This window comes from Hyperolius riggenbachi, chromosome 1, assembly GCF_040937935.1.
Source record: "Hyperolius riggenbachi isolate aHypRig1 chromosome 1, aHypRig1.pri, whole genome shotgun sequence".
Lineage (NCBI taxonomy): Eukaryota > Metazoa > Chordata > Amphibia > Anura > Hyperoliidae > Hyperolius > Hyperolius riggenbachi.
Genome location: NC_090646.1, coordinates 622,716,933 through 622,732,541, shown reverse-complemented (window position 1 = coordinate 622,732,541; position 15,609 = coordinate 622,716,933). Strand labels below are relative to the sequence as shown.

The 15,609-nt window shown below is 44.2% G+C and overlaps 1 protein-coding gene across 1 annotated transcript in view; it reads left to right on the top strand.

Moving 5' to 3' along the window:
• The window catches only part of LOC137529073 (succinyl-CoA:3-ketoacid coenzyme A transferase 1, mitochondrial-like), a 219,170-nt gene that overhangs the window by 108,886 nt on the left and 94,675 nt on the right, over positions 1 to 15,609 (top strand). Inside the window, exons 10-12 of the mRNA XM_068250995.1 lie at positions 5,313 to 5,427; positions 10,763 to 10,857; positions 15,509 to 15,557. Of these exons, the coding sequence (XP_068107096.1) occupies positions 5,313 to 5,427; positions 10,763 to 10,857; positions 15,509 to 15,557 (259 nt within the window). The remainder of the gene's footprint in view (positions 1 to 5,312; positions 5,428 to 10,762; positions 10,858 to 15,508; positions 15,558 to 15,609) is intronic.

Genomic DNA, 15,609 nt, shown 5'->3' with positions numbered 1-15,609 from the left:
AGAAATATTTCATCTTTACATTGATATTTAAAACGTTTAGACCCTTAGGTAAATATTTACATGTTTTTTTTTTTTTTTATTGTAATGTTTTTTTTTTTTTTATAGTAAACATTTTATTTGGGTAGTTTTGGGAGGGTGGGAGGTAAACAATAGATTTATAATGTAAATGTGTGTTCATTTTAATTTATTTTTATTTTCAGTTGTAGTATTACTTTTTGGCCACAAGATGGCGGCCATGAGTTTGTTTACATGTAGTCACTCTAAGCGTAACACGCTTAGAGTGACGCATCGGGGAGGGAATGGCCAGAAAAGGCGCAGCTTCCGAGAGAAGCTGTCGCTTTTTCAGCGGGGGAGAGGAATCAGTGATCAGGCACCATAGCCCGATACATTGATTCCCTGACTACCGAATCCGCGGCCGGGAGTGCGCGTGCACGCGCGAGATCTGCCGCTCAGTTCCGGGTTGCGGCTTGATTACGTCTTTAAGCCGGGACCCGGCGCTGACGTCAGAAGGAGCAGAGATGCCGGCAAGAGTGGTGGGGAGCACCGATCCTCGCGGGAACGGCAGGGAGGTGAGTGGATCCTCTACTTTCCCCCGTACCGCTGCAGCTGTCCAAGTGATCACTACGATCCGCCGGCGATCGTAGTGATCACGTGATCAGCAGCCATACGCGATGGCTGCTGATAACTGAGGGGAGATGTCAGCTGTCATATGACAGCTTAATCTCCCCTCTCGTGTGCGCGTGATCGCGTCGGGAGTGGAAACGAGGCTAAAACAGCCACCAGTGCGGCGTAGGATCTAATATCGGTGGTCCCCAAAAGGTTAAGGTGGTCACTGACAATACAATATTTTTCCTCCCAATTTTACCAAATCCATGTAATATAAGGGTAAACTGAATGAATATATTGAATGGATAATTTAGGCAGTTACCTTATATTACATATAAATGTTAAGATTGGATGAAAAAGATTGAATCGTTAGTGACCAGCTATCGGGTTAAGCATCGGTAGACGAAGGATTTAGGATTAGGCATAGGTAGAGGGAGGTCTAAGAGTTAGGCACCGGTAGAGGTAGGTTTTCGGGTTAAGTATCGGTAGAGGGAGAGTTCTGTGTGAGAGTAGAGATAGGTTAAAACATAGTAAAACGTTGGTAAAGATTACCGATATTTCACCATTGTAATTTAGTAGAATACCGGTAATTTTACAGATATTCTACTAGGGGCAATCCCCCGTGCCCTGTTTTCCAGGCACCTTTTTTACATGTACACACCAGGGCGTCCTTCATGGCGAATGCCTATGACTGCTGCAACATCTACAGGACAAATGTTGACTGTAATGTTAAACCTAATCTAACCCTTAGCTGTTACTTGCGGTAGCTGGGCCAGGAGATCAATTACCAAGCATGCTAAATGAATTATCTAACTTACCAATGAACATCATTTAGGCCAGTGGTAGTCAGAGAATCACTCTGCACTAGTAGTGCCTTAAGATAGTAGAGTACTAATATTGAGTATGGTAATCTTTAAGTGTCTTTTGCCATTAACTGAGATCTATAGACTTTATTGGCCTGCCGCCTTGGTGACATCAGTATGCAGTTCATGCGCTCTAAACAGAGGCAACACACTCCTATATTGACTAAATATTTTTAGTACTGAGAAATGGCTTCTCCCACAGCCCTAATTCGACCACAGACCAATGTCCATTTCCCAAGAATAATTGGCAGTGAGTCATAAGCCCATTGTGAATGGTAGTGCATGGACCTGCTGTGCTCCAGAGTCACAGCCAGTGCCTTGTTTCTTCTTTTTCCGAGAACAAACTCCAATAGAAATGCTTCTGCGTAGAAGAGTTAGTTCTCTTCTGGGAATCATTTATACGGTAGTTTGCAAAGAATTAGCTGGGCATGGTAGGAAGGCTTTGTAAACACTTTAGCTGTCGCCCAGAGCGATCGTTAGTAATACTTTTAGGCAGTAGTTTATTCCTGCAGTTAGTAATAACTTCAGACATAAGTTTACTTCCTCAATTTTTAGTAATATTTTCAGACATAGTTCTGCAATTGTTACCGTGTTTTCCCAGAAAATAAGACACAGTCTTATATGAATTTTACCTCCAAAAGATGTACTAGGGCTTATTTTCGGGGAGGGCTTATTTTGAGGGATATATAAAATAGGATGCTATGTTAGTGTAGGGGGAGGTGTGCAATCTCTTACCGCACCTCCTTCGTGGCTGCGTCCCCTTTCATTCCCTGTAAACGGCTCTGGTATACTACCATGGTCGCGACCATTGACCCGGTCGCCGCGCTGTATGCTGGGTTGGCTCCGTGACCGTACTCCCCTCTCGTCATAATCCGTGTGCACCGGGGACGCATCAGCATGCATGAGCGAGACCGGATCAAACTCTGCCCATGTTAGGATACTGGAGCCTTTATAGGTGAACGGAGGCGGACAGAGCCACAAGGGAGGTGCGGTAAGACAGAGACTGCACACCTCTCCATACACCAGCATAGCATCTGATTTTCTACCGGTATTCAGTTAGGGCTTATTTTTGGGGGAGGGCTTATTTTCAGGGAAATCATTTTATAGGGCAGGGCAGCTGTAACCAACACCTCCAATCTCATCTCATTGATTGGACTCCAGCTGGCTGACATCTCACTCCAATTAGCTCTTGGACATGTCATTAGTCTGGGGTTCACATACGTTTTCCACCTGCATTGTGAATATTTACATGGTGTGTTCAATAAAAACATTTAATTATTTGTGTGGTATTAGTTTAAACAGACTGATTGTCTATTGTTGTGACTTAGATGAAGATCAGATCACATTTTATGACCAATTTGTGCAGAAATCCATATAATTCCAAAGGTTACTGTATATGCTCAAATAAGTCCTCCCGCGTACACAGACACACACACAGACACACACACAGACACACACACAGACACACACACAGACACACACACAGACACACACACAGACACACACACAGACACACACACAGACACACACACAGACACACACACACACAGACACACACACACAGACACACACACACAGACACACACACACACACACAGACACACACACACACAGACACACACACACACAGACACACACACACAGAGACACACACACACAGAGACACACACACACAGACACACACACACAGACACACACACACAGACACACACACACACACACAGACACACACACAGACACACACACACACACACAGACACACACACACACAGACACACACACACACAGACACACACACACACAGACACACACACACAGAGACACACACACACAGAGACACACACACACAGAGACACACACACAGAGACACACACACAGAGACACACACACACAGAGACACACACACACAGACACACACACACAGACACACACACACACACACACACACACACACACTTTTGGCTAAAAAAAAATAGGCCAAAAGTTTTAACCCGCCGATTGGCCGACCTTCCGATGTGTTCCTGAGCAGAGAGTGGAAGTAAAGAGTGCGCGGCTGGATGTGCTTCAGCGTATAGTTTCCTAGCTCCGCCTTGCTTCCTCTAGTGGCCTGGGCAGCTTTTGAACTGCACAAAAGAAAGAACTCACCCCCGCTCTACCGCCTGATGATTTATGTACCAGGGAGTCAACCAGTCTCCACCTAGATCCACGATAGGTGTGTACGTCCACAGCGAGAAAAAAAAAGTAACTGGGTCTCCACCTGGATTTTATGCAAATGCTTAATTTATTATCCTATAGCCAAAGATAAAACACACGACGTTTCGGCCTGCGGCCTTTATCAAGTGTAACACACAATGAGCAAATGGAAATTTTTCTTGTGTAACTTCAAATGTGGTTTATTTTTTGAAGTGCCCCTGTGGGTTCGGCTATGTGGGACAAACGAGTAGACCTGTCAGAGTAAGGATTAATGAACACCGCAGTGACATAAGGTTATATAGAAAATATTTTGATGATCCTGAAAAGAATTTTGATTCCCCTATAGGTAGACATTATTTTGAATGCGGCCATATGGTGAACGAGTTACGGTGGTGCGTGTTGGAAAAAGTCACAGCAGGAGAAGGGATGGACAATGAGACAACACTCCTAAGAAGGGAGAGCAGATGGATCAATAGATTAGAGACTCTAGTTCCCTATGGATTAAATGAGGAATGTAATTTAAGATGTTTCTTTTAATCTGAGTATATTGATGTACTGTCACTTTAATACCCTCTATTTAAGTATGTGCCCGCCCTTAGGGGTGTGTTTTATAATGGGAGGTGATATTTATTTGAGAGCATTTGCTCATTGTGTGTTACACTTGATAAAGGTCGCAGGCCGAAACGTCGTGTGTTTTATCTTTGGCTATGGGATAATAAATTAAGCATTTGCATAAAATTCAGGTGGAGACCCAGTTACTTTTTCTTTCCAGCTTTTGAACTGGCCAGTAGAGTTTCAGGCTTACTGTCATGTGACCACAGTGAGCCTGGAGCTCTAGTGGCCAGTTCGGAAAGCTGCAGGGTACACTAGAAGAAGCAAGCCGCAGCAAGGACAGGTAGGCATACATGCTGAAGAACACTCCACTGCGCACTTGGCATATGGGGCCCCACACATACGGGGCCCATGGATAGGCCGACCCCTCCCTTCAAAATCAGCTTTATATATGGTAGTTAGGACAGCTGCCACATCCAGTCGATTTCAGACCGTACAGTATCTGCGCACATTTGCAGTCCTGCCCTTTTACCAGTCTGTCACAATGTGTCTATTTTATCACAACCCTTCAAAATTTGTGTCACCCATCAGCCATCAGATGCAGAGAAATACATCACAGCATGTACCCATCCGTCACCAGGGCCCGACGTGCTCCATTGTTCTGTCTGGAGATGTTTCTCTCCTTTTCCTGTGACAATATGAGCAGCAGTGATCAGTGTGTGGAATACTCACTCCTTCTCCTCTCATTATGTCTCTGCTGGCACAGAGCATCCATTGCTCATGTAGCCATCTCCCTGTTCCTTGGCCGTTATCCCACCATTATTCTCAGATGCCATTAAACCCTCCCCGCACGACCTGTCCTCTGTGATGAACAGTCGCTACACTGAGGCTCCTGACTACTAGCACAGCACTAAAGCCACTCAATTTTTCAATAGAAAAAAAAAATAAAAGGTGAACACAAGCAAGTTCTGGGTATGATTGGTACTATATGTTCATGTCTATCCCACCATGTCAGGTCACCTCAGGTAGCTTTTAGTTTTTGGAAAATTGTGCTGCGTTGGGAACGTAGGCTGCATAATCTGTTTGTTTGCTTTCCAGAGGCTAACACTGAGGAAATCCGAAAATTCCAAACCCAAGCCCAAAAAAGATTCGGACATTGTGAGAGAGAAGATCATCCGGCGAGCTGCACTGGAGTTTGAGGATGGAATGTATGGTATCCATTGCTGCCAGGAATAGTCCTTTTTGTTATCTTTGTTGCTTATTGTAAAGATTTTAAACTCAGATCAAAATGCTGATACTGCAGAGTGTGGGCTGCGTTACGTCCGCTTTATTACTGGCGCTTGGTGTAGTGCACATAGGTGTTAATCCACTAAATATCTGTAAAATGGACAAGCGCAGACAGCACACACAACTTTACAGGTACTCCTCAACTTACAAATGACCCGTCGATACAAACGGCCCAGAAATGTGAAATTTGATTCTGAAGGAATAAGTTAAAAAAAAAAATTTCAGAAAGACCTTGTTATTTTTTTAGATAATCTACGGTATTTAAAAAAAAAATGTAAATACCTGGAGCTTCCTCCAGCTCCCTCATCATCTTCCCAGGCTGCCTCAATCCTCCGCCAGGCGCTCTGATAATTCTTCCTGTTGGCGCAGTCCAACCGTACACGCTCCCCCAGGAGCATGATGGGTGAGAACACGTGGTCGGGCTGTGCATGTGCAGTACGCCCTGACTGTATCATTGGCAGTTAGCGGAGAATCCAGGCAGTGTGGGAGGGTGGTGTGGGAGTGATGAGCCTGAAGGGGGCTGGAGGAAGCCCCAGGTATTTATATATTTATATATACAGTATATATATTTTTTTAACCTCCCCGGCGTTCTATTGAGATCGCCAGGGAGGCTGCGGGAGGGGTTTTTTTAATTAAAAAAAAACTATTTCATGCAGCCAACTGAAAGTTGGCTGCATGAAAGCCCACTAGAGGGCGCTCCGGAGGCGTTCTTCCGATCGCCTCCGGCGCCCAGAATAAACAAGGAAGGCCGCAATGAGCAGCCTTCCTTGTTTGGCTTTCCTCGTCGCCATGGCGACGAGCGGAGTGACGTCATGGACGTCAGCCGACGTCCTGACGTCAGCCGCCTCCGATCCAGCCCTTAGCGCTGGCCGGAACTGATTGGTCCGGCTGCGCAGGGCTCGGGCGGCTGGGGGGACCCTCTTTCGCCGCTGCTCGCGGTGGATCGCCGCAGAGCGGCGGCGATCAGGCAGCACACGCGGCTGGCAAAGTGCCGGCTGCGTGTGCTGCTTTTTATTTGAAGAAAATCGGCCCAGCAGGGCCTGAGCGGCAGCCTCCGGCGGTGATGGACGAGCTGAGCTCGTCCATACCGCTCAGGAGGTTAATAGTTACCATTAAACTGGTAAAATGTCATTTTGCTGTGGCACACTGAGGGCACAGGGGACAGAGTTGACACAGTGGGGGAACAGAGGGGGACACTGAGAGCATGAGGGGGCAGATGAAAAGAGGCGCAAGGGGACACTGACAGTATGGGGGGGGGGGAGATGAAAGGAGGCACGGGGACAGAGGGAGACACTGAAGGCACAGGGGAACAGAGGTGACACAAAGGGGGACACTTTGTACACTTTGTGTGTATCATGTAAGTCTGTAATGAGCATTGTGCAGTTTGCATAACATCCGGTTTCCTGCTGATGCTTACTGGATACACTCCCTAGTGTGAACTTGACCTTCGCCTCTGTGCATTGTTGTGAGCTCAATTATCCTGGTGCTGCAAGAACACCCAGAGACCACCAGCATTTGCCTGCTGCCAGTGCCCATTACAGTGGGATGCGAAAGTTTGGTCAACCTTGTTAATTGTCATGATTTTGCTGTATAAATCGTTGGTTGTTATGATAAAAAGTCAGTTAAATATATCATATAGGAGACACACACAGTGATATTTGAGAAGTGAAATGAAGTTTATTGGATTTACAGAAAGTGTGCAATAATTGTTTAAATAAAATTAGGCAGGTGCATAAATTTGGGCACTGTCATTTTATTGATTCCAAAACCTTTAGAACGAATTATTGGAACTCAAATTGGCTTGGTAAGCTCAGTGACTCCTGACCTACATACACAGGTGAATCCAATTATGAGAAAGAGTATTTAAAGAGGAACTCCAGTGAAAATAGTATAATAAAAAAGTGCTTCATTTTTACAATAATTATGTATAAATGATTTAGTCAGTGTTTGCTCATTGTAACATCTTTCCTCTCCCCGATTTACATTCTGACATTTATTACATGGTGACATTTTTACTGTGGGCAGGTTATGCAGCTGCTGCTAGCTGTTTTGGCTGTTAGAGACAGCTGTAAACAGCTATTTCCTGTCTGTGAACCTTGTTACATTGTGGCAAACTGTCAAAAGTACAGCGGTCCTCAGAGCTTCTTGTGGTAGGGGTTTCACCACAATATCAGTCATACAGCGCCCCCTGATGGTCTGTTTGTGAAAAGCAATAGATTTCTCATGTAAAAGGGGGCATCAGCTACTGATTGGGATCAAGTTAAATTCTTGGTTGGAGTTTCTCTTTAAAGGGGTAAGTTGTAAGTTTCCCTCCTCTTTTAATGTTCTCTGAAGGATAGCAACATGGGGGTCTCAAAACAACTCTCAAATGACCTGAAAACAAAGATTGTTCACCATCATGGTTTAGGGGAAGGATACAGAAAGCTGTCTTAGAGATTTCAGCTATCTATTTCGACAGTTGGGAACATATTGAGGAAATGGAAGACCACAGGCTTCATTCACGTTAAGGCTCGAAGTGGCAGACCAAGAAAAAACTTGGATAAACAGAAGCGACGAATGGTGAGAAACGTCAGTCAACCCACAGACCAGCACCAAAGACCTACAACATCATCTTGCTGCAGATGGATTGCATAACATCCGGCTTCCTGCTGATGCTTACTGGATACACTCCCTAGTGTGAACTTGACCTTCGCCTCTGTGCATAGTTGTGAGCTCAATTATCCTGGTGCTGCAAGAACACTGAGAGGCCACCAGCATTTACCTGCTGCCAGTGCCCATTATATAAACAAGGATCAGCACTACAGTCAGGCCAGGGCGATAAACTCCTCAGAAAACTGCAGTTTCCAAACTTGTCTCTTGATGGTCGGTATTTGTAGCATCCTGCAGGTTTTGCAATAAGTTTTCTGTAATTTTGTGTGGGAAAGTAGCTATGATGTTCATTTGGGTTATATTTGTAATTTATTATTATAATTTTTTTTGTTATTTTGTTTTGGCATTCAAATATTGACAGCTTCAAAACTTTTATAATGCACTTAGTTGTTAGTCTAGCTGCCTGTCTGACTGCTTCCTCATCACTGTTTCCACTACACTGTGTGATCATCGCATTGCATGGCTCCAAAGCCAAACTGCTGCTAGTGTTAGTCAATGGACTGTTTCCAATGAAGCACATTTTTGTTCACAACGCGGCCAAACGCATGGATAGCATGCTGCAGTTTCCCGCAGCACACAACCAATTCCCACAGGGATAGTACTGGGCCGTGCAACATCGCACGGCACACGGAACCACCCGCGGCTGTCTGCGGTGCGATGCAATGATCGCACCGCGGCAATGCAGCTAGTGGAAATACGCCCTAAATGTGGCCACACACCATACAATTTTTTTAAATATCTGTTCAATTTAAGAATTGCAATACATTTTTCTGACTGATTGTAACATTTCAAAAATATGACCAATGTACCACACACCTATGTTCAATTTTTCCACAATTATGATAAAACTGATTGGAAACTCTGAGAAAATTGCTAGGGTGTGTATATTAATAAATTGACAATCCAACACACACCATACAATCTGTAAAAAAAATTGAAGAGAAATATCTGGCATTCCAGATCGATATAAATAAAAAAAAATGGAAATCCGATTGGATTTTTCAGTTGAATGAAATAAAAGCTTTAAATTTTTTTTGTGAGATTCGATCGTTTTTTATCGAATTGCTGTAAAATCGGATCATTTTATTGTATCGTGTGTGGCCACCTTAAGAGTTATGCATTCAGATTCATGTTTCCAGAGACTATAGAGATGGCTGGGGGAGAGGGCACGAAACTTGGCACACATTTTGAGGAGGTGCACCACTTAGGGTGCGAGTTCGCTGCGGCGGACAGGGAACACTGCCAGCGCCACTCTCGGAAGTCTACTGGAACGGTGTCTTGAAAGACCTGCGTGTTGGATTAGTACAGCCCTGTAAAATGAGTAGGCTGTAGGCAATGCTTTGCATTCCCAAAAGTTTTGTAAGTGTGTTTGGCTTTTAGGGGTATAAAGGGATGATTTGTTTATTCAGCAGTGATGCATCATGGGAGATCCTTCTTACTCACATGAAGCTGAATACTTGCAAATAGGTTGCGTGGAAGAATGAAAGTGTAGGCCGGCACTGCTGCTATTGACTTTTTATAATCCAAAAAAACTTTATTCAACAAAGTAAAGAAACAGTACATCATGTTGACCGGAATCTCAGGAACAACAATGTAGATCTACCATGTGAACAATATGATTGAAAAACAAGCAGTGCCGGTTATTACACAAAATAATAGGCATAATATATCAGAATAGGTATATAAAATCAGAAAATTACAACAATTCAAATTGGGGCTTTAGTACCAAATGATGATGATCTTGGGAGAAGGTGGTCATAATATGAGGACTAAGTATCCCAGATAGAATTACATTTATCAAGATTATCAATAGAGGCATAATAAAGACGGTCAGAGAGTTTACCGTAATCCTATTCATGCAGTCAGTAACCATGGAAATGGATAGATCTGTTGTCGTCCATTTAGAAGCAATTGCCCATAATGCTGTCAAAAGAAGATATGTATATAATTATATATATATATATGCCAAAGGGACCAAAGAGTTGGGGAAGAATAATAGTGCCTGTTGCTTAGTTATGGTAAAAGGAATCAGGAAGATAGAGTTAGCCAGAGCACTCCAGTCACCCCAGAATTTTTGTGCTATTGGGCAATCCCAAAATATATGAGAGAGCGTGCCCAGATTACCACAGTTACGAAAGCTTGTAGCTTGTTTGGGGTACGATAACATCGCAGCATAAGTTTGAGAGCAGTATCTTTCAAAATATTTGAGGAAGAGACCGAAGAATGCTATTTACTTTTTAATTCAAAGACTTGTGACATCAATAACAGGTACACTTTGTGCAAACAAGCTGGTGAATAGGATGGGTGCACATACCAATTACAATGCTACGAACTGTGGAGGTGGGTGCAGGGCACTGGATAGCCTGACGGCCGTTTTGTGCTTTCGGCACTTCTACGAAGGCATTCTTGCAAATACCTTCTATTTTAAGACAGCAAAAATGACTCTTCTGTTGACAAAGTTTCAGAATGAGACGAGCACCTGGACAAGGAATGAGGCCATTGTACGCATGATGCTACAAAATTATAGAGGGTGTTTTTTATTTGAGAATATATTTTTTTCTTTGATTACCGGTATGTCCTGTGTGTTCAGCCTTAACTGACTTGCACTGCAGCAAACTTGGGAATCGGTATTCCAATGCTGGCCAGCAACTTTATCAAGAAAGATATCACTGTTCACCTTCAGAGCGAAAACGGCGTCCTCGGTCTGGTAAGCTTTGCAATGCTTGAATCTTTTACAGTTGAATATTTGAAGCTGTTGTTTTCTCATAGCTGTGGAAAGGCCAAGAATCTGATTTGCTGAGACAAGTGCAAAGAAAACTTTAGGAAATGGCTAGCAAGGCCGGATTTATACTTTTTCCGCACCAGGCCAAGTATGTTGTGACTCCCCTTCCATGTGCAGCAGCCCCTCCCATTCCTTGTGTGGCCCCCTCGTCCATGTGTATCATCCGTGTACTGCAGCCCCTTCCATTCCAAGTGCAGCCCCTAATGTGTATTATCCGTGTACTGCAGCCCCTCCCATTCCACGTGCAGCCCCTATTGTGTAACAACCGTGTACTGCAGCCCCTCCCATTCCACCGTCCCATTCTTTCATGTTCAGCTTCCTATGGACATCAGCTTCCCTTTTGATGTGTTGCTCCCCATTTGCAGTTTTCTCTTTCATATGTAGCAACCCCTATTTCATGTCCTGGTGCCCCACTGGGGCTGTAACTGCTCAAGGCCCAGGCCTTTGGGGCCTTTCCAGAAATCTGGACCTGACGGGTAGCAGTTCAAGTTCATAGTTAGGTTCAGCAGTCAATAACTCTGGCAAAGATTAAAGGGGCATTATGGTGAAAAATTGTAAAATTTAAAATATGAGGGGACAAATAAGAAGTAAGTTTTTTTCCAGAATAAAATGAGTCACAAATTACTTTTCTCCTATGTTGCTGTCACTTACAGTAGGTAGTAGAAATCAGACAGGAGCGATAGGTTTTGGACTAGTCCATCTCTTCGTGGGGGATTTTCAAAAATTTATTTATTTTCAAAAGCACTTAGTGAATGGCAGTTGCTCTGTCCAACTGCCAAAAAACTGTGTAGCGAGTAGGGAAGCTGGCCAGCATCATTGTTTAAATCCTTTTAGGGAATATCTTTATAAAGAATAAAAGCCATGCTGAGAATCCCCTATGAAGAGATGGACTAGTCACACTTCTGTCAGATTTCTACTACCTACTGTAAGTGACAGCATTATAGGAGAAAAGTAATTTATGGCTCATTTTACTCTGGAAAAAACACACTCATATTGGTCTATGTTTGCACATATTGTATTTTATATGTTACAATTTTTCGCCATAGTGCGCCTTTAAATCATTGAGAAGAGCGTACACCTTGGTTCACACGGGAGACTGCTGGTGTTTGGCGATGACATTTACCGCCGGGATCGACCAATACCCGCATTGAGATGAATGGGAGAGTTCATCTAACTGCGTTTGCCGGCAATTACATGAACATCGCGGCCAATTAAAACTTTTTGGGCGCTGCATGTAGCGTCCTGCGTCGGTTGCGTTTGATGGTTCCACACCCTTATGGGGCTCAAAAAAGAATGACAGGAAACAATGCCAAACATTTTTCTGCTCGGTTGCAGGTAAACGTTTAGCATCGGCTACACATGCTGCCTGCAGGAGCCTGTGTGATCTGGCCTTTAAAGTGGAGCTGAACTCTTGCATAGGACACAAGGAAAATAGAGAGAAATGCACCCTGTGTGTTTTTAGAGAGAAGAGCCTGTCTAATTCCCGCTCATCTTCAAGTAATCAAGTGTAATTTGATCTTTCAGCTGTGTCAGCACAGAAATTCAGCAGTCTTTGGCAGACACAGCTAATATGTAATCACTCCTGTGTCAACCCTTTGTCTGCTTCCATGAAAGCAGGAAGTAGATACAGCTGGTGCTGTGCATAATGTGGAGCACTATACTTTACCTGCTCCAGGCAGTGGTACAGATCCCTCCCATCCTGCGAAGTGCCATGCGGCTTCAGTCCCATGTCATGTGACAGGGACAAAACTTGTAAAATGAAGAGGAAGTTAAGACTCCCTGCATCACCACTGGGGGCCGCTATCGGGTAATGTATAATGCTCCGCTAACACTCTGCATTAAAGAGACTCTGTAACAATTTTTTCAGCCTTAGTTCTTCTATCCTATAAGTTCCTATGCATGTTCTAATGTGCTGGGGCTTACTGCAGCCTTTCCTAATTACACTGTCTCTGTAATAAATCAATGTATCTTTCCCCTGTCGTGTCTGTTGGGCTAAGGCTTTGAATGTGTGGAATGTGCAGGGCTGCTTGTGATTGGATAGAAGCGATACACACCCTCTGCAGGCCCCCTGCACACTCTGAATGACTCACACACTCTGTATATGTGAGCCTATTAGGAGCTGGTTAGTTTGTTTGTAAACACTGCCTAAAACTGTTAATTACAAGCCAGGATTGCAGCAGAGAGTGGCAGAAACAGCACAGAGGGGCACAGGAGAAAATAAGGAATAGAATGGTAGGCTTTTTAGTGTAAGAATATTAGAGTACAGATTCTCTTTAAAGGACAATTGAAGCCAGAGAGATCTGGAAGCTGCCATCTTTATTTCCTTTTAAGGAATGCACATTGCCTGGCTGTTTTGCTGATCATCTGCCTTTAATACTTTTAGCCATAGACCCTGAACAAGCATGCAGCAGATCAGCTGTTTCTGACATTATTGTCAGATCTGACAAGAATAGCTGCCTGCTTGTTTCTGGTCTGCTTCAGACACCACTGCAGTCAAATAGACCAGCAGGGCTGCCAGGCAACTTGTATTGTTTAAAAGGAAATAAATATGGCAGCCTCCATATTCCTCTCACTTCAGTTGTTCTTTGACTATGTACAGGACCGTAACCCTCCCCTCGTGGGGGTTTCGGGGGCTATTGTTATGCCCCTAGTTATGGCATTGATAACAGCACCAGTTTAAAATGCTTATTAAAGAGATCCCGAGGTGGGCTCATTAAAAAAAAAAAAGTAGGTTAGTTGATTCGGAGGGCTGAGAGGAACAAGTAGACTAAAAAACCGCCACTCCTGTGGGCCTACTTTCACTTTCGGGACCTCTAGATCACGACGCTGGAAAGAGAGATTCATTCTCTCACCAGTGCACAGGGTAGGGGCAGGAGGTGCGGCTAGGGAAAAAGAGCTGCCCAGCCCAATGGCAGCTCTGGAGACCCTGAAGAAACACCCCTGGCGAGCATTTTGAACAGGGAATCCCTCTCCCCCTGTGTTTACCTCCGAGATGGCGACAAATATTGTTGCCATCTCGGAGGGGGGGAGGGGGAACTGTAGTGCGGCTGTGGAGGGCAGAGAGCGGCAGTGAGGGGGGGGGGGGGAGACAGAGGCATGTCATGAGGCAGAGAACATGTCTCTGTGTCCCATCTGCCACCCCCAAGAACCTTTTTAAAGAGAACCCGAGGTGGGGTTCTCAAAACGAAATCCCAATACAGAGGCTGGGTCTGCCTATAGAGCCCAGCCTCTGTTGCTATTCAGATCCCCCCTAAATCCCCCCTGCGCTCAGCGAGACCCCATAAATCACAGCCGCGGTGTCGACACGCAGCGTGGCGCAGGGGGCTGTGTTTACCTTTGTAACGTCAGTCTCCACTCTCCCCCGCCTCCTGCATCGCTCCGGTCCCTCCCCGCTGATTGGAGGGAAGGGACGTGGGCGGGGACCGGAGCGATGCAGGAGGCAGGGGAGAGCGGAGACTGAAGTAAAAAGTAGAAGTAAACACAGCCGCGCAGTGCATGATTTATGGGGTCTCAGGGGGGATTTAGGGGGGATCTGAATAGCAACAGAGGCTGGGCTCTATAGGCAGACCTCTGTATTGGGATTTCATTGTGAGAACCCCACCTCGGGTTCTTTTTAAAGAAAACCTGAACTGAAAATTAAAAGTCAAAATAAGCATACACAAGTCATACTTACCTCCAGTGTAGTCTACTCCTCAATCTCTTTCTCCTCTCCTGCGTCTTGTTTGTCCACTGTGATCAATGGAATTCTCCGTCCTCCATTTTGAAAATGGCCATTACCCCATAACAGCTTTCTGATCAGCACACAGTGAAACTGTAACATCGCCCACTTGAGCCATAGATAAACATGGACACATCAGTTCTCCTCTCAGCTGTAACTGACAGCAACTGATATATAACTGAGAGCAACTGATATATTTCAGTTCTGACAAAATGTGGTCAGAACTGGAAGGGATCATTGTCAGAAGAAAATGGTGAGCTTCTGAGAGGAACTGATGGCAAGGTAACGATGTAATGTTCATTTGAAGTTACCTCATGTGTTTATTTTAAATAATTTTACTCAGTACAGGTTCTCTTTAAGGTCTTGAAATAAAAAAAATGAAATAACACGGGTTGTAGAGACTTGATTCAAAAACATATTAATATATATCTTTACTAACATCACTCTTTAAAATACCCCAACCTCCACATTTGATCATAGCATGAATTTTACATTCTTCATTTTGTTTAGCCATTTAATTCTATACATCTAGGAATAGCCCGTTTGTATTGCTGTACATGATAATTTCTGCGTTTTTACAATTTACTGCACTTTATATGCACATCATGATTTCCATTATGACATGCTAGTGAAAACGATCGTAGCCCTTTTCCATTATGCTACAGAGAGACATAAAAGCACATCACTGAAATAATAGATAATATTGTGTTCATTACATAGTACATGTGAGACATCCCCATCATGATATGGTCGCTGAGCAAGGCTGTGTTACAACGCTGGATGCAATTCTCTTATGTCGGGAGAAAACCTGCACAACAATAATTGTTTTTTTTTTTCTCCAATGATGTGGTTTTCTAGGGCCCCTACCCAACAGAGGCGGAGGTGGATCCAGATCTCATCAATGCAGGTAACACAGCTTCATGGTACAAACAACCAGCACAGATTGAACTATGCCATCT